Below are 20,216 nucleotides of genomic sequence, written 5' to 3'. Positions count from 1 at the left end.
CATGAGGGCCATAGATTGATGTATTGCTCTATGACTCTATATAAAGAGGACCTGAGGGGCAACCTTCACACAGAGGTTGGTGGGTATATGGAATGAGCTGCCAGAGGAAGTGGTTGAGGCAGGTACAATAACATTTAAAAGACACTTGGACAGGTACAAGGATAGGAAAGGATAGGGGCCAAACAGGACTAATTTAGATGGGAATCTTGGCCGGCATGGACCAATTGGGCCGAAGGGCCTGTTTCTGTTCTGTATGACTCTACGACAATTCATTTGACATCTCTTAGATTCACAATTACTTCATTTTGTTTCCGCCAAAGTCCAAATAGTTTTTATTTTATATATATCAAGCTGATGTAAAGAGTGGGCGACGTAGCTGTATAAAAATGTTGTTTAGGCCACACTTGAAGTTCTGGTCACCACATTACAGGAAGGATGTGGAAGCTTTGGAGAGGGAGCAGAAGAGGTTCACCAGAACAGGTACAAGGATAGGAAAGATTTAGGATATGGGCTAAATGCAGGCAAATGGGACTAGCAACTTGGTCAGCATGGATGAGTTGGGCCGAAGGGCCTGTTCCTATGCTGCATAACTCAATGACTCTTCATCTCATCTACACCTTATATAGGCAAGCTTTGCGTTCTAAACATTGTGGGACCATCCATCATCTATTCTTCTATATTTTTCCTGATCCTGTATCGGATTTATTAGTGACACATTTATTACCTTTATATTTTATTGTCGCCCAGAAGTGAAAATATTTTGCTGTGGTTATGCTCACAGACCCCTTCTTCATCATCTTAGAGACCACTTTAGGATCACCCCTCAGCCTTCTTACTTACAGAGAAACTGTTGGTGAAACTGTCTTCCTCTGAATCCAGCTCCATCACTAATGTTGAAAGAAAATTAACAAAGAGCGGAATTTTATTTAACCCTGCTCTGATGTTTCATTCTTGCTGGTTACAGCAGTATCACGGAGTATTCAAAGTGGGCTGGAACCTTATCTTCAAAATTAAACTAACTTGAGATATTTGGGGATTAAAAACACATACACAAAACAGCAGAGGTTTCACCATTACATCTAAAAATAGCCATAAATAAAACTTTATTCTTTCAGTTCCTTCACAAGCCTTGTGATGCCATTTTCCAGGGGACAGGATGACAAGGGTGGCACCTACATCTCTAATATCTCTGACTGTTGTAAAGAATAACTTGGTAAAATTCAGCGGATGAAACTGTGGTTCTTGAAAAGTAATCGATAGCGTGGTATGTTAACACTGTAACAGAAACTTGGTGGACGAGAATGGAGAGGGGGACATCTCTCACTTTTTTTTTAGAAAGTTCAACTCTTAATTTGAACATCAGTCTCTGTTTCCTGTCGCTCGCTCTTCTGTCTGTTCCTCCTCAAGATGTGTCTGGAGCATCATGCGCTTTAGTCTTCTGTCAGGTACAGCCATTGAAGTTCATTCTGGTAAATGGACGCCTGGGTTGCAATTAACTCAATTCCTTTATTTTGTAAAAATGAGTAAAACCTATAGCAGCAAGCAAACCCTGTGACAGGAAGGCATGGGTTATATTTCGGAACAAAAAAAAATCAAAAACAAACAGAAGTCCTTGTTGGTTGTAGCGTGCTCCCGAGAAGAAGAGGACAAAAATTCCTGTATTTCTTTTCATCTCCCGTCGGCGGGCGTTCGACTGAGAGACGCCATGACACGAGCATAGCGCCCACACAGTTCGTGCGTGGAGAAGGAAGGTAGTTTTGGCGGTTCACGGAAAGCTTTGATCTCAGTTGAGCAGTCCAGCAGCTTTGGCAGGAAGTCCGTCAGCTTCTCTTGTAAGTTGGCTGCAGAAAACAAAAGGGAACATTTACAGCGTTTCAAATGCATTTGGACGGGTACTTGGATTGGAAAGGCATAGAGGGATACGGGCCTAATACTGGCACATGGGATTAGTGTAGATGGTTACCACAACAGAAAGCATCCAATTCGGATGCATCACGGCTTGGTACGGCAACTGCTCTGCCCGGGACTGCAAGAAACTGCAGAGAGCTGTGGACACAGCCCAGAGCATCACGGACACCAGTCTCCCCTCCACAGGCTCTGACTACACTTCTCGCTGCCTCAGTAAAGCAGCCAACATAATCAAAGACCCCACCCACCCTGGACATTCTCTCTTCTCCCCCCTCCCATAGGGCAAAAGATACAAAAGCATGAAAGCATGTACCACCGGGCTCAAGGACAGCTTCTATCCTGCTGTTATAAGACCATTGAACAGGACCCTTGTACGATAAGATGGACTCCTGAGCTCACAATCTACTTCGTTATGACCTTGCACCTTATTGTCTGCCTGCACTGCACTTCTCTGTAACTATAACACTTTATTCTGCATTCTGTTATTGTTTTACCTTGTACTACCTCAATGCACTGTTGTAATGAAATGATCTGTATGGATGGCATGCAAAACAAGTTTTTCTCTGTCCTTTGGTACATGTGACAATAATAAACCAATTTACCAATTTACAAGGTGGGTCAAAAGGTTCTGTTTCTGTGCTGTACAATTCTATGATCCTATGAACATTATTGCAAATGTCCCATATGTGTCACGCTACTTCCAGTAATATGTCAGCGACAATTCGCTTGAGGAACTCTGTGGGTCAAGCAGCATCTGTGGGGGTGGTTGATGTTTTGGGTCGAAACCTTGCACCAGGACTCTTGTGTCTCCGGTTATACCTCCTTGATAAAATGTTACAGATGGCCCAGTCGCACTTCACCAACAAAAGCTCTGGCCTCTTTAATGAAATAAAATGTCCCTATTTCACTGGTGCACTGTCAAATTTGATTTGGCACCAAGTCAGGGAGGTATTTGTTGAGGCAACCAGATCTTAGGGGCAGCACAGTGATAGAGCTGCTGTCTCACAGCGCTGTAGACTCCGGTTCAATCTTGAACTCAGTTGTTGTCTGTGTGGAGTTTGGTTTTTTCTCTCTGTGACCGTGTGGGTTTCCTCTGGGTGTTCCAGTTTTCCAAAGACATGAGGGCTGGTAGGTTAAGTGGCCACTGTAAATTGCCCCTGGTGTGTCGGTGAGTGGTAGAATCTGGGGGCGAGTTGTTGAGAATGTGGGGAGAATAAAAAAAGTTATTAACGTATGATCAGTGTAAAACCATCCTCTGCTATTTGTCTAGGGCAGGTACTGTAGTGTAGCGGTTAGTGTAACACTATTACAGCGCCAGCGACCTGGGTTCAATTCCAGCCGCTGTCTGTGAGGAGTTTGTACGTTCTCCCCATGTCTGCGTGGGTTTCCTCCGGGTGCTCCTTTTTCCTCCCACGTTCCAAAGACGTATGGGTTAGGAAGTCGTGGGCATGCTATGTTGGCGCCGGAAGAGCGGTGACACTTGCGGGCTGCCCCCAGAACACTCTACGCAAAAGATGCATTTCACTGTGTGTTTCGATGTACATGTGACTAATAAAGATATCTTAAATATGTGATGAGTGGTTGGTACAAACCTGATGGGCTGAAGGGCCTGTTTCTGTGCTGTATCTATGACTCACTAAAATCCTGTGCACCGGATGGTGAGGCAATTAAAACTGGGGATGAGGAATGGACAGAGTTTATGCAAGGCTGGTGTCTCAGACAGTTAATGGGTTCCAGGAGGAGGAAGGCGCACAGAAATTTGAAAATAGTTATGAGGATTTTTACCAGTTGGTTTTGCCAGTTCAGGAGCAAGTGTAAGTCAGTCAGCACATGGCTACACAAGACCTGGTGACTGTTTCTATGCCACAGACAGCACATTTTAGATGAGTTCAAATTCAGACGCAAATTTAGATGTTGTCTTGGGAGGCTGGCCAGGAGAAGATTCTTCATACCACCATGGATTTGAATATATCTACATTTGAAATGGAAGCTGTCAAGATAAACCGACTGGAACGCAATTGTACTTCTGCACACAACAGCTCTTCAGAAATCAGATGTATTCCTCCCTGCTCTTTAGGCTGCACTGCAAGTAAACTTTACTTCAACCAACTCACCCACTTCTCAGCTGATGAAAGGTCACCAACCCAAAATATTAACCCTGTCTCTCTCCACGGAAGCTACCTGACTTGCTGAGTGCACCAAGCACTTTTCCAATGCAGTACTGCAGGAGTGCTGCACTGCCAGAGGTCTCGTCTTCCTGACAGTGAATTAAACCAAGAACTCTTCTGTTCTCTCAAATGATCATAAACAATTTCATGGCACCATTTTGAAAAACAGCATGGAAGTTAACCCTGCTCCTGGCTAATTTTCACCCCTCAGTCAACTAAAATACAGATGAGCTGCTCATTTTCACTGTACTTTCAAGACAGCTTTCTGCACACAAATTGGTTGTGACATCCCCAACACTGCAATAATGACGGCAGCTCAGAAGAACTTCATTGGTTGTAAAGCACTTGGGGACATTCTAAGAATGTGAAAGGCACTTTAGATACTCAAAGACTAACCTCTTTTCCCAAATTTCCTTATCTATGACTGTGATGAATGAGATGAAGAATTTGGGTGGGGACGAGGGGTGGGTTGGAGCAGGGGGGGAGGGGGAGACACTTTAAATATCTCTGTCAGGGTCCCTGCAATTTCTGCACTAGCCTCCCACAAGGTCCTAGGGGACACCTCGTCAGGCCCTGGGGATTTATCCACCCTAATTCGCCTCAAGACAGCACCTCCTCTTCTGTAATCCAGATACGGTCCATGACTTCACTACTCTTTATTGTCAGTTCTATCGACTCTGTGTTTGTCTCTTGGGTAAATACAGATGCAAAAAATTTATTTAAGATCTCCCCCATCTCTTTCAGCTCCACGTAAAGATGACTACGCTGATCTTCAAGAGGACCAATTTTGTCCCTTGCTATCCTTTTGCTCTTAATATAGCTAATAGAAACCCTTGGAATTCTCTTTTACGCTGTCTGCCAGAGCAACTTCATGTCCTGTTTTTACCCTCCTGATTTCTCTCTTAAGTGTTCTCTTGCACTTTTTATACTCCTTAAGCACTTCATTTGATCCTAACTGGCTATACCTGATATGTGTCTCCATTTTCTTTACCAGGGCCTCAATATCCCTCGGTAACCAAGGTTCCCTAAACCTGTTAGCCTTGCCTTTTATCCTAACAGGAACATACAGATTCTGTACTCTCAATATTTCACTTTTGAAGGTCTCCCACTTACCAAGCATCACTTTGCTGGAAAACAGCCCATCCCAATCCACGCCTGCCAGATCCCTTCTGATGCCCTCAAAATTGACCTTCCTCCGGTTTAGAATCTTAATCCTAGGACCTGTCCTATCCTTCTCCATAATTATCTTGAAACTAATGGAATTACGATCACTAGATTCAAAGTGTTCCCCTGACTTCTGACTTTGATTTACCACCATGTGCTTAATCGTACACATTTTCTACAGTAAACAACAACTACATCTTCTATGTTACATTCTGAGTTCTGATAAACATAAAAAAAAATCAGCTGGCTATGTGGAACATACAAAGATCATGGAACATACAAAGATCATGCACGGTAGTGCAGCAGTTAGCATAACGCCTTACAACGCCGGCGACCCGGGTTCAATTCCGGTTGCTGTAAGGAGTTAGTACATTCTCCCCGTGTCTGCATGGGTTTCCTCCCACATTCCAAAGACGTACGGGTTAGGAAGTTGTGGGCATGCTATGTTGGTGCCAGAAGTGTGGCGACACTTGTGGGCTGCCCCCAGAACACTCTACGCAAAAGACACATTTCACCTTGTGTTTTGATGTACATGTGACTATTAAAGATATCTTATGCAACAATTAAGAGTAAGCTAAGACAACAGTGAAATTAGAACATTTTCAATGCCTCAACCATGGTCAAAAGGGCTATTGATTATAAATTGCAGCTTCTTTCGTATCTATTTTTAAATGCTCAGGAAAGCATCCATGAAAAATATAGACAATACCCCACTAAGCTCTTGATACATGTTTAACATTCCTCCGTTTGCATTCTATGCATCTGGATATAAAAGCAGGAATAGCATATGTGGCCTTACCAATGCTCTACTTCTCGACTTCACTTTCGCAACATAAGTCTTACTTCCTCTTTGTGTTTTGGTAAAATAATTTGATACCTTTTCCTCACCTGTCACTGTTCATATCTGCTTGAAGGCATCACTACAAGCCTTAGAGCTCACCACCAAATGTCCCGTTACCTGCAAATTTGGGAATTGTGCCATGTACATCCAAGTCCAAGGAATATACAATAAATGCTGGCATTTATGGTTCAGTTTTGCTTGCCCTGCTATGGGAAAGATGCCATTGAAATGGAAAAAGTGCAGAGGGGATTTGCAAGGGTGTTGCTGGGAGTTGAGGGACTGAGTTATGGAGAGAGGATGGTCAGACTGGGACTTTATTCATTGGAGTGTGCGAGAATGAGGGGTGATCTTATAGAGATGTATAAAACCATGAGGGGCATAGATAGGGTGAATGTGCAGTCTTTTTCCCAGGGTCGGGGAATCAAGAACCAGAGGGCATAGGTTTAAGGTGAGAGGGGAGATTTAATAGGAACCCGAGGGGCAACATTTTCACCCAGAGAGTAGTTAGTATATGGAATGAGCTGAGCCAGAGGACGTGGTTGAGGCAGGTACATTAACAACTTTTAAAAGGCACTTGGACAGGTACATGGATAGGAAAGGTTTAGAGGGATATGGACCAAACGTGGGCAAATGGGACTAGCTTAGATGGGAATCTTGGTCGGTGTGGACCAGTTGGGCTGAAAGGCCTGTTTCCACGCTGTATGACTCTGTTTTCAGTAACACCCATATCCCAAAAATGAATTAAAAAAAAATTTGCTCTTATATCTGATCTTATTTGTTTTTTGACAGGTTCCATTCTTACAGACGTCCATAAGTTGATTTTGTCCATAAGTCGGAAAATACACAAAAGTCATTCAATATGACAACCATAACACTAGTCTTGTAATGAAAGGCATCAAAAGCACATAAGACTGATAAGAAAAAGCAATTACTAAAAGTTGAGAGCTAGAGGAAACCAGTTCTGCCTTCTGTAGGAAATATATGTATGTACATCAGACTTCTGAATTTAATAGTATTACAGGAGCTTGTTTATATGTAGGAGTGTCCATACAGGTGTTTGTAACCCAGGGACAGCCTGTATAAGCTTATACGCAAGGGTAAAGTAACATAGCACTAATTAAGGTACTAATGCACAGGATCGCAAGAGGCTGCAGAGGGTTGTAGACTCAGCCAGCTCCATCACAGGCACAACCCTCCCCACCATCGAGGACATCTTCAAGAGGTGGTGCCTCAAGAAGGTGCCTTAGAGCTCACCACCAGATGTTCTGTTACCTGCACGTTTGGGAATTGTGCCATGTACATCCAAGTCCAAGGAATATACAATAAATGCTGGCATTTATGGTTCAGTTTTGCTTGCCCTGCTATGGGAAAGATGCTATTAAAATGGAAAAAGTGCAGAGGGGATTTACAAGGATGTTGCTGGGAGTTGAGGGACTGAGTTATGGAGAGAGGTTGGGCAGACTGGGACTTTATTCATTGGAGTGTGCGAGAATGAGGGGTGATCTTATAGAGGTGCATAAAATCATGAGGGACAAAGATAGGGTCAATGCCCACAGTCTTTTTCACAGGGTTGGGGAATCAAGAACTAGAGGGCATCACTAAGGAGCCTCGCCATCCGGGACATGTCCTCTTCCCGTTACTACCATTGGGGAGGAGGTACAGGAGCCTGAAGACCCACACTCAATGATTCAGGAACAGCTTCTTCCCCTCTGCCATCAGATTTCTGAACGGTCCATGAACCCATGAACACTGCCTTGTTACTCCTCTTTTTTGCACTATTTATTTTTGTAATTTATGGTAATTTTATGTCTTTGCACTGTACTGCTGCCACAAAACAACAAATTTCACGTCATATGTCAGCGATAATAAATCTGATTCTGGTTCCCAACCACTGATCCAGAAGGAGTGTGGCAACCTGGAAATTTAAATTCAAGTCATTAAATAAATTAGGAATAAAAAGCCAACATGTGTAGCCTTTAAGGAAGGACAAACATCTTTTTCCTATGGCAGAGGTATCAGAAACGAGAGGGCAGAGGTTTAAGGTGAGAGGAAGGAGTTTTAAAGGGGATCTGAGGGGAAAGTTTCTTTTTTACACAGAGAGTGGCTGATATCTGGAACGTGCTGCCAGAGGAGATGGTGGAATCAGATACAATCACTATATTTAAGTGGCATTTAGACAGACATTTAAACAGGCAAGGCGTAGAAGGAGATGGTCCTAATGCGGAAAAATGGGCTTAGTGTAGATGGGAACAAAGGTTGGAATGGACGCAATGGGCCGAAGGGACTGTTCCTGTGCTGGATACTCTATGATTCAACACAATGTTGTTCACTGTTAACTGCCCTCTGATATACAAGCCAATTGTTTCAGGAGGCAATTAGGGAAGGACAAATAATACCTGGACTGTGAACCAATAAATTAAAAAAAAACTGCCCCTCTGTTCCAGATCTTTTCAGTCACAAGAGAAAGTCTGTCACAATATCATCTGTTCAAATTAAGTCTGTTCTCACACACACTTCTGAGATAGCTATTTATATATAAATCATTGCTTTCTTTCAACAGTATTTGTTTTGATCCGGTGCAACATACATCACTTCACAAAGAGTCATACAGCAAGGAAACAGGCCTGTCAGCCCAACGGGTCCATGCCGACCAAGATGCCCATCTAAGGTAGTCCCATTTGCCTGCATTTAGCCCCTTATCCCACTAAACCTTTCCTATCTATGTACCTGTCCAAGTGAAGTCCACTTTGCTGACCCAGAAATAATTCATAAAAATATTCAGTCATCAAGATTCCTGCTGTACATCACTAGTAACCTTGTGTAGAGAATCGTAGCAAAACACATGACAAAATACATGCGCAGGATTGTAAGAAGCTGCAGAGAGTAGTGCATCATGGGCACATCCCTCCCCACCATCAAGAGGCGCTGCCTCAAGAAGGCAACCTCTATCATCAAAGATCCCCACCATCCAGGCCGTGCCATCTGCTCGCAGCTACCGTCGGGCAGGAGGTACAGAAGCCTGAAATCCCGCACCACCAGGTTTAAGAAGTTACTTCCCTTCAATCATTTGGCTCTTGAACCAACCGGCACAACCCTAATCACTGCCTCAGTATAGCAGCACTGTGACCACACTACATTGCACTGCAATGGACTTTGAGTTTTTTTTCTAATTGTGTTCTTTCTTGTAAAAATTGTGTTCATGTTTTTCACGGAAGGCCACAGATCAGAGGCAATGTGCCTGTGATGCTGCTGCAGGTAAGTTTTTCATTGCACCCGTGCACACATGGACTTGTGCAGATGACAATAAACTCGACTTTCTTTTGACTTTAACTAAATCACCTGAGGCTTTTCTGATGGGCCTCCAGTACGTAAGGCTAAATGCTCATCCAACCACACTTACGTTCCATTTCTTGGCCCAGATAAGAGCACCACCGGTTCCTCATGTCCTCCACTGCCACAATGTCTTTCTCCTCCTTTTCATCCACCAACAGCAAGGGGAGGCAGGGCACGACCAACTCGTTCATCGTGGCGAGTCCTTCCTCCACTTCTTGGTCATCGCCTGACTCAAAGAGAGACGCGGCGTGTTCGTTCAGTTTCTACCAAGCACAGAAATAGAATGCGTCACACAGCCTTAGATGGCCTATCGAATTGCAGAGAGTACAGGAGAGCATCCCCAAGGGACTTACTGAAGTGTTTTCACAGATGAGCGATTATTGTTATGTGGGCAGAAGGTGTTGTCCTCCAGCGAGCAGAGAAGGCTAAGAGTGACTGATCTAAAGGTTAGAATAGTGTAAGTAAATGGCAGGCACGGTAGTGTAGCGGTTAGCGTAATGCTACTACAGTGCCAGCGACCTGGGTTCAATTCCCGCCGCTGTCTGTAAGGAGTTTGTACGTTCTCCCCGTGACTGCGTGGGTTTCCTCCGGGTGCTCCGGTTTCCTCCCACATTCCAATGACATACGGGTTAGGAAGTTGTGGGCATGCTATGTTGGCACCGGAAGCGTGGCGACACTTGAGGGCTGCCCCCAGAACACACTACACAAACTCTACGAAACACTATGTGTTTCGATATACATGTGACTAATAAAGATATCTTATCTCATAAAGTAAAATGGTTGAAGAGTCAATAGTAGAGAACAGTGATATAGAAACCAGAGGTCACACGAGGGGAAAATCTGGGTTGGTGGAGAGAGTGGAGGAAGCAGGTTCAGTGAGAGCTTTCAAAACGGATTTGTACATGTGAGAGAAAAAAATGTGGGTAAAGAGCAAGGAAGTGGGGCTAACTCTACAAAAGGGCTGGGGAATTGGCCAAGTGGACTCCTGTGTTGTGCTATTCTATGCTATACTGGGGAGAGTTGTGGAACAGAAGGCTCCTCGGTGCTTTTGCCCTGCAAGAGCCTTCACCCACCCTCTCCCTGTTGCCCCAGCACCATATCCTTCTATTCCTTTCACACTCATGTGTTGACACGTTTTCCCCTCGGGTTTATCCAGGGGACACAGGTCGACAGGGTGACAAAGCAGGGACATAGCATGCTGGCCTTCATCAGTCAGGGCAATGAGTTCAGGAGTTGGGACGCTATGTTGCAGTTGTACAAGACGTTGGTGAGGCCGCACTTGGAGTATTGTGTTCAGTTTTTGGTCACCCCGTTATAGGAAAGACACCATTAAACTTGAAAGAGTGCAGAGAAGATTTACATGGATGTTGCCAGGACTCGAGGGCCTGAGTTATAGCGAGAGGTTGGGCAGGTTAGGACTTTAGTCCTTGGAATGTAGGAGACTGAGAGATGACTTTATAGATGTGTATAATAGATAGGGTGAACGCATATCGTCTTTTTCCCAGAGAAGGGGAACTAAAAAACTAGAAGGCATAGGTTTCAGGATAGGATGAGGTGAAAGTTTTAAAGGGGACCTGAGGGGCAACTTGTTCACGCAGAGGGTGGTGCGTATATGGAAAGCACCAGAGGAAGTGATTGAGTCAGGTACGATAACAATATTCAAAAGACATTTGGATAAGTACATGGATAGGAAAGGTTCAGAAGGGTATGGGCCAAATGCGGGCAAATGGGACTCATTTGGTGGGCACCATGGTTGGCATGGACGAGTTGGGCTGAAGGGCCTGCTTCCATGCTGTATTACTCTATAATTTGGATCCAGGAATTGCTGGGGGGTAACAGACTGATATCCATCTGGTTTTCCTTTCACTAACCTGGTAGATTCTACAGGCTTATTGAAACAATTAATGCATTTTACATGAGGTAAGGAAAACCCCCAGTAATTGGAAGCTTTAGGAACTATGGCACACAATCACTTGTTGCTCCCCAGTATACTACGTATGCCAGATCAGGAAAAAAGTGTCCGACAAGAAAGTAGTGGAAGTGTTGAAAATGGTACCCAATAAAACCAAAACTCCTCACCATTCTGGTTCAAGAAATCGTATTTTGGTTCAGGAAAGAGTACTGTGTATAGTTTTGGTCACCCTGTTGTAGGAAAGATGTTTTTAAACTAGAAAGAGTTCAGAAAAGAATTACCAGGATGTTGCCTAGACTTGGGGGCCTGAGTTACAAGGAAAGGTTGCGTAGACCAGGACTTTATTCCCTGGAATGTAGGAGATTGAGGGGTGACCTGACAGAGGTATATAAGATCATGAGGGGCATAGACAGGGTGAAAGCACAGTCTTCTTCCCAGGGAGGGGGTGCTAAAACAAGAGGGCATAGGTTTAAGATCAGAGGCGAGAGATCTAGAAGGGACATCAGGGGCAGCTTCTTCACGCAAAGGGCAGTACGTATTTGGAGTGAGCTGCCAGAAATAGTGGTTGAGGCGGGCACATTAGCAACAGTTAAAAGCCATCTAGATAAGTCCATGGATAGGAGAGGTTTAGAGGGCTATGGGCCAAACACATGCAGATGGGACCAGTTCGCTGGGCAACACAGTCGGCATGGATGAGTTGGGCCGAAAGGCCCGCTTCCATGCTGTATGACTCTATGACTCTAAATTGGTCAAGTTCCTGACTGAAATAAGGTTAGAAGCATGCATAACTGGTATGGTCTTCAGGCCCAATCTGCCATTCAGTAAGATTGTGACTGATCCTCTACCTGACACCATTTTCCCCCACCTGACTCCCTTAAGTCTAAGTGACCAAACAGAACTGTGATTGCTCGGTCATTGAACCACAATTCTCACCCTAAGGTGTTCCCCTATTTAGGAGTGAGATCAGGAGATATTCCCCTTCAAAGGAGGAAACCTTTTTCTAGTCTTACGTATATATGGCTCTGGATCCTTCAGTGTGGTCGATCCTGAATTGTCAGGGAAGGACAATTTCTATATATTTCAAAAAAGAAGGCAGAGGACATGGACCTTCTGGAATCTCTGGGCTGTTTCTATGTCGTTTATGTTATACACTAAATTATGTATTAAAATGCTTTGCACATCATGATAAAAGATGTTATATTTCAATTCATAGAGTCATAGAGCAATACAGCATGGACACAGGCCCTTCGGCCCAACCAGTCCATGCCGACCATAGTGTCCACCCAGCTGGTCCCAATTTCCTGCGTTCAGCCCATATCCCTCTCAGCCCCACCCCTCCATGTACCTATCCAAGTGCTTCTTAAATGATACTATTGTACCTGCCTCAACCACTTCCTCTGGCAGCTCGTTCCATATACTCACCACCCTCTGCGTGAAAAAGTTGCCCCTTAGGTCCCTTTTAAATCTTTCCTCTCTCACCCTAGACCTATGTCCCCTACTTTTGGACTCCCCTACCCTGGGGATGTTACCATCCACCTTATCTATGCCTCCCATAATTTTAAACACCTCTGTAAGGTCGCCCCTCATTCTCCTAAGTTCCAAGGAATAAAGACCCAGCCTGGCCAACCTCCCCCTATAACTCAGGCCCTCCAACCTCCTTGTAAATCTTTTCTACACTCCTTCCAGTTTAACCACATCTTTCTTATAACAGGGCGACCAAAACTGTGCACAGTACTCCAAGTGCGGCCTCACCAGTGACTTATACAACTGCAATATAATGTTCCAACTCCTATACTCAGTGCCGACTACAGATGTCAGCAAGAGGTGGCCCCGAATCAGATTAGATGCTCTGTAATATGCCCACTGTTCTGTTCAGGTGCCATAGATGCAATTTTCTACATGGGAGTGATGCATTTCTTTTGCTTCATCTGTGATCTCACAACGTGAGTGTCAATTAAAACGTGAGTTACGATGTCAGTCAGAACTGGGTTAACACATTCCAAGCTCAAGTTACAGAGCAACTACTTTCATGTTATCAGCCAAGGCACGATTTGGACCATAAGTGACAGACTAGTACTTGTTGCTTCATTAAGCCACATTAACAGTAGGAGCTGTAGATTTTTCTAATGTTAAATCGCCAGCTTGTATATTTGCTGTCCTAACAGGGAGTACAATATTATCTTGCATTGTCTTGACTTCACTGCAGATTCTACACATCCCAAAGATATACCCAATTAAAAGGCCAGCAGATATTATATTTTGAACACATTACTTCTGGGAGACCACCTTCTTGTTTCTGTCAAGTTCTACTTACAAGCAAACACTCCCTCCTGTAGTGTGATATCAACTCTTCATCATGTCCTCTGTACATGCCTTTGGACAGCAGCTCTTTGTTATATTGGTAGGCGTGGATAAGGTAAATCAAAGCTTCACTGAAACTGTAAAAAAAATTGAAAGGTATTCGTTACTTCATGTACTTAACCCAGCAACACAGGGAATTGCCTTCACCGCTTAGAAAGTCAAGAGTAGTAAGCACATAGAAACAACTCAAAGATCCCCTCTGAGTCACACAAACTGTCCTGCTGGAAAATGCCACTGTTTCATTATCACTGGATTCAAATCTGTAACTCCTCACCCAGTAACAACTGGAAGCACCTCCACCAGAAGGAATGCATTAGTTCAACAGACCGGATCACCTTCACCTTCTCAAGAGCAAAAAGGAACGGCATTTTAAGCTGGCTTGCCCAGTGATTTCTACACCCCATGAATGGATGAAAAAAACATATATGGTGACACCCCAACATCCAGTAAGAATGAATCAATGTTCACATGAGGCAAGGGCTGACTGCCTAACTGCTCACCCTCCTTGCATGACTATAGGCAGGGAGTAGACCTCTTGATCCTGGAGGCTACTGTAACTACCTTCACTGAGCAGCCCAGTCACACAAGCTGGAGTGGATCACAGAATGATACAAGACCTTAGTGGCTTACAATACGAGGCCAAAAGTGCAAAACTTTGGCTTTCATTACCTTAAAAGTATCAAAGACTGAGGGGAGGGGTGGGGTCTGATATATTTAAAATGCTTACAGTATGCAGCCAACATAACCAAAGACCCCTCCCACCCCTGACATTCTCTCTTCTCCTCCCTCCCATCGGGCAGAAGATACAAAAGCTTGAGAACACGTACCACCAGGCTCAAGGATCCCGTTGTTATAAGACTCTTGAATGGGCCTCTTGTACAATAAAGATGAACTCTTGATCTCTCAATCTACCTTGTTGTGGCTCTTGCCACTTACTGTCTACCTGCACTGCACTTCCTCTGGGACTGTAACAGTATATTCTGCATTCTGCTACTGCTTTTCCCTTTGTACTACCTTGATGTACTTGTGTTTGCATGGATGGCATGCAAAACAAAGCTTTTCACTGTACCTCAGCACATGTGACAATAATAAACCAAGTATAACATCGTGCACATCAAACATTCTGAGGCACCTCACAGAACAGTTGTCAAGCCACGTTAGGAGATGTTCGGCTGGATGATGAAAGGCTTGGTCAAAGACATAGATTTTAAAGATGGAGAGAGGTAGGGGGGTTAGGGAAACTTATGGCTATGAGCGCTGTCAGATGTTATCGTCATTAAATTCTGTGATTTAAGAGGCCTCACTGGGAGAAGCAGTGATGTCTCAGAGAATTATGAAGCTGAAGGAGATTACATAGGTAGGAGGGAAGGATTGGCAAATAAGGTTTGGGATCCAATTTCATTCAGAAGGTACAAGAAATTATTTTCTCTGCATACTATGTTGGCGCTGGAAGAGTGCCGACACTTGCGGGCTGCCCCCAGCACATTCTTAGTAACGCAAAAAGACGCATTTCACTGTGTGTTTCAATGTACATGTGACTAATAAATAAATATCTTATCTTACCTTAAACCAAGAATGAAGAGGCATAATGCTAAGATTAGTGCAATGCCATTGGGAGGAAAATCAGGAAACAGGATAGCAGAAATCTGAAGGCATCACACCCAGAAAACCATGGATACCAGGAGAAGTGGACCTTTCAAGACTGATCCTCACATTTTTGTTGGGTAGGGGTATTAATAGGACTAAAGTGGCTAAGTGGAGCTGTGACATAGATCAGCTGTGATCTAACTAAACAGCAAAACAGATCAACAAGATCTGAATGTTCCGAAAGTGGAAAAAGGAAACTCTGGCACAGTTTTCCTGCAGGATGAGATGATTAACTCACTCCGTGAATAATGAGAAAACTTTGGTTTGGCCACACTTGGAGTATTGTGTTCAGTTCTGGTCACCTCATTACAGGAAGGGTGTGGAGGCTTTGGAGGGGGTGCAGAGGAGGGTCACCAAGATGCTGCCTGGATTAGAGAGTATTTGCTATAAGGAAAGGTTGGACACACTTGGATTGTTTTCTCTGGAGCGTTGGAGGCTGAGGGGAGATATGACAGAAGTTTAGAAAATTATGAAACCCATAGAGTAGAGTAGATAGTCAAGTCTTTTTCCCAGGGTGGTAATGTCAAATGCTAGAGGGGAAAAATTTAAGGGAGATATGCAGGCCAAAGTTTTTTTTACACAGAGGGTAATAGGTGCCTGGAACATGCTGTCAGGGGTGATGGTGGAAGCAGATACGAAGTGGTGTTTAAAAGGCATTTAGATAGACACATGAACATGAAGGGAATGGAGGAACAGGGATCATGTGCAGGCAGATGGTATTAGTTTCATTTGGCATCATGGTTGGCACAGACATTGTGGGCCGAAGGGCCTGCTTGGATGCTTTACTGTTCTATGTTCTGGTTCAAAAAACTGGGTAATGACTTTACCAAATATTTTGGGAATCTTATTGAATAGGTTTGTTAATATGTCATTTAATTAAACAATGTGCATTAACAATCACTGCTCACAGCCTTTCAGACGCTTGGTTTAAATTCAGATCGGTCCCTCTCCAATAAAATGGAAGTTTTCTCTCTGCGTTGGCTGCATGGCCTCAAGGTTAAATGAGCTTGCAGCACTCTCAATCCAACTTTTTCTACAAATGGATTACAGCACAGTACTAACCAGCATGTCCCCTGTCCCACCAGGGGCCCAAACATCCTTGACCATTGCTACACAATCATCAAAGACGCCTACTGAGCCACCCCTCACACACACTTTGGTAAATCAGACCACCGGGCTGTGCTCCTTCTCCCTGCATACAAACAGGAGCTGAAACAGGAGGATCCGGTACAGAAAGTTGTACAGTGCTGGTCTGAGGAAACAGCCGAGCTTCTATGTGACTGCTTTAAGTCAGTAGACTGGTCCATGTTCAAAGACTCAGCTGTTAGCCCAGATGAGTATGTCACCACCATCACAGACTTATTTATCCATAAGATGAATGGACTCTTGATAATATGATATGATAAGGTGGACTCCTGACCTAACAATCTGCCTCATTATGACCTTGCACCTTATTGTCTGCCTGCACTGCACTTTCTCTGTAACTATAACACTTTATTCTGCATCCTGTTACTGTTTTCCCTTGGAATCGGAATTGGTTTATTATTGTCACTGCAGTGGTTGCCACCGAGGAAAAGGGAAAAACTTGTCTTGCATACCATTCATGCAGTTCAATTCATTACACAGTGCACTGAGGTACAGCTCAGCACATCACGGAAACTGGCCCCCCCTCCATGAACTCTGTCTATACTTCTCGCTACCTCGGTAAAGCAGCTAAGATAATCAAAGACCCCACCCACCCTGGACATACTCTCTTCTTCCCCCTACCCATCGGGCAGAAGTTACAAAAGCCTGAAAGCATGTACCACCAGCTTCTGTCCCGCTGTTTAAGACCATCGAATGGTTCCCTAGTACGATAGGATGGACTCTTGACCTCACAATCTACCTCGTTATGACCTTGCACCTTATTATTGTGACATGTACTGAGATACAGTGAAAAACTTTGTTTTGCATGCTATCCATACTGATCATTTCAAAACATAAGTACATTGAAGTAGTACAAGGGAAAAACAATAACAGAATGCAGAATATAATCTTTACAGTTACAGAGAAAGTGCAGTGCAGGTAGACAATAAGGTGCAAGGCCATGACGAGGTAGATTGTGAGGTCAGGAGTCCATCTTGTCATACTAGGGGACAGTTCAGTGTAGTCTTATAGCAGCAGCATAAAAGCTGTCCTTGAGCCTGGTGGTACGTGCTTTCAGGCTTTTGTATCTTCTGCCTGATGGGAGGGGGAAGAAGAGAGAATGACCCTGGTGGTTGGGGTCTTTGATTATGCTGGCTGCTTTACCAAGGCAGCGAGTATAGACAGAGTTCATGGAGGGGAGGATGGTGTCTGTGATGTGCTGAACAGTACCTCAATGCACTGTGTAATGAATTGATCTGTATGAACGGTATGCAAGACAAATTTTTCACTGTACCTCGGTACATGTGACAATAATAAACCAATTTACCAAATGTTTGCCCAACTTTAGCATCATACTGGTAACTTCACTCAGTGGAGGCCACAAGGTGACTGGTGTGAAAATGATACCAACTGGCGCTCTTCTGAGATTGGGAGCAGCGTTGAGGGAACTTTCTGTGAAATTACTCCATATCCACAACTTGCAGCATTAAGCAAGAGACTAAGTATTTTAGCATGCCAGTTTCACATTCCCCAGTTCACCTCAAGGAGCATAAACTTTACAACATAATTACATCACTTCTGCACAATGTCACAACACAAATTTTTATGTGAGGCACCAGGATTAATTCCTTCATTGAAGTGCCAGTGATAATCCCAACACCATGTCAAGATTTTCCATAAAATCACTCAGGCATCTGTCAAGCCTATTTTCTTCCGCAGGTCACAATAAAACTTTAACTTTCTAATTCGGATTTCTTCCACCATGGTTTTTATATCCAGGACAATATTTTTCCCCCATCCAACATCACAACAGCTGGTTTTCTGGTAGTGTTAAGGGGTACGGTAGTGTAGTGGTTAAGTTACTAGGTCAACAGCTACAGTTCTGGACTTCTGATCCAGAGACAGAATTCCCAAGTGATCGCTGCATCCCATGAACAAATAAAAGGTATTTTGTTACTGTCTGGGTGAGGTTTCTGTGTTAGAATTAGCTGCTGAATTTCCAGCATTCTAACAGTGCCTATATTGGCAGTAAATCATTTGGAATGCCTTGAAGTCAAGAAAAGGGAAATATAAATGTACTTTTTTATCTTCTTCTCTATTAAACACCTCAAATGGTTTGCATGCCTGAGCCAGGGCTTCAAATTCTTCTACCCTTGTGGTGAAGATTTGCACCTTGCACAGTCTTTCCATTTACCCACAGCTAATGAAATTCTTCTGCAGTAAGCACAGAGCGTGCTGGAAGCACTCAGCAGGTCAGGCAGCATCTGTGAAGTGAGAAGTAGGGTTGATGTTTCACGGCTGAAGACCCTTCAAAACTTTCCCAGTTCTGATGAAAGGTCATTGACCTAAAACATTAACTGTTTCTCTTTACACAGATGCTGCCTGACCTGCTGAGTTTTCCAACATTTTCAGTTTTCATTTCAGATTGCCAGCATCTGCAGCATTTTGACCTGTAAGTCTTTCTGAAGTATAATTATTGTTGATATGTAGGGAACATGGGAGCCAATTTGCGCACAGCAGTCTCCCACAGTCAGCAAGTCATAATGACCAGGTAATTTGGATTAAATCCCAGTTAATTTTGATTGAAAAAGCTTGGCCAGAAAACAGCACACTCCCCTGGTCTTCTTCAATGTTGTGTTGTGGGATCCACCTGAGAGGGCAGATGTGAACAACTCACCCAGAACATGGCACTTCTGACAGTGCAGCACCCTCTCAGTTTTTACTGGAGTGTCAGCCTGGAATTTTCCACAATGGAACTTGAAGCCACAACCTTGTATTTCGCAGGTGAATGCAGCACCAACTGAGCCACAGCTGACAGGCACAGTGGTGTAGTGGTTAGCATAACGCTAGTACAGCGCCAGCTAGCCAGGTTCAATTTCCCGCCGCTGTCTGTAAGGAGTTTGTACATTCTCCCCGTCTCTGCATGGGTTTCCTCTGGGTGCTCTGGTTTTCTCCCGCATTCCAAAGACGTACGGGTTAGGAAGTTGTGGGCATGCTATGTTGGCGCTGGAAGCGTGGTGACACTTGCGGGCTGCCCCCAGAACACTCTACGCAGAAGATGCATTTCACTGTGTGTTTCGATGTACGTGTGACTAATAAAGATATCTTTTCTTATACTGTGAAGACTTGTTTTCTGGATTGATTTTAATTGGTTGCCTTGTAGCATCTAAGGGAAAGTCACTTTCCTCAAGAGTCATGCAGCACAGAAGCAGGCCCTTCGGCCCAACTGGCCCATGCCGACCAAGATACTCATCTCAGCTAGTCCCATTTGCCCACGTTTTGTCCATATCCCTCTAAACCTTTCCTATCCATGTACCTGTCCAAGTGTCTAAACGTTGTTAATGTACCTGCCTCAACCACTTCCTCTGGCAGCTCATTCCACATAGATAATACCCTTTGTGTAAAAAGGTTGCCCCTCAGGTTCCTATTAAATCATTCCCCTCTCACCTTAAACCTATGCCCTCTACTTCTTGATTCCCCAACCCTGGGAAGAAGATTGTGGTCCTCATGATTTTATACACCTCTGCAAGATCATCCCTCATTCTCCTACGCTCTAGTGAATAAAGTTCTCGCCTGCTCAACCTTTCTCTGTAACTCAGATAACGCAATTAAGAAGGCATATGGGATTCTGGCCTTCAGTAGTTGGGACACTGAATACCAGAGCAGGGAGGTTTGCTTCCTCATTGGTCAGTCCTCAGCTATTCTGATCACCATACTATAGGAGAGATGTGAGAGTACTGGAGTGGGTGCAGAGGAG

At 44.1% G+C, this 20,216-nt stretch overlaps 1 protein-coding gene across 5 annotated transcripts in view; it reads right to left on the bottom strand.

Moving 5' to 3' along the window:
- Positions 1-717: 717 nt before the first annotated feature.
- The window catches only part of usp25 (ubiquitin specific peptidase 25), a 182,985-nt gene continuing 163,486 nt past the window's right edge, over positions 718-20,216 (bottom strand). For 2 of the 5 annotated variants that reach the window (XM_052015231.1, XM_052015234.1), the window contains 3 exons: positions 13,641-13,764; positions 9,482-9,677; positions 719-1,841 (listed from right to left, as the gene is read on the bottom strand). In XM_052015231.1, coding sequence (XP_051871191.1) covers positions 1,669-1,841; positions 9,482-9,677; positions 13,641-13,764 — 493 coding nt within the window. In that variant the 3' untranslated portion in view covers positions 719-1,668. Of the gene's footprint in view, positions 1,842-9,481; positions 9,678-13,640; positions 13,765-20,216 lie in introns of all 5 variants that reach the window. The other 3 variants (XM_052015236.1, XM_052015232.1, XM_052015233.1) reach the window with 3 other exon arrangements.

Source organism: Pristis pectinata, chromosome 4 (genome assembly GCF_009764475.1).
Source record: "Pristis pectinata isolate sPriPec2 chromosome 4, sPriPec2.1.pri, whole genome shotgun sequence".
NCBI lineage: Eukaryota > Metazoa > Chordata > Chondrichthyes > Rhinopristiformes > Pristidae > Pristis > Pristis pectinata.
This window is presented reverse-complemented; position numbering and strand designations above follow the sequence as displayed.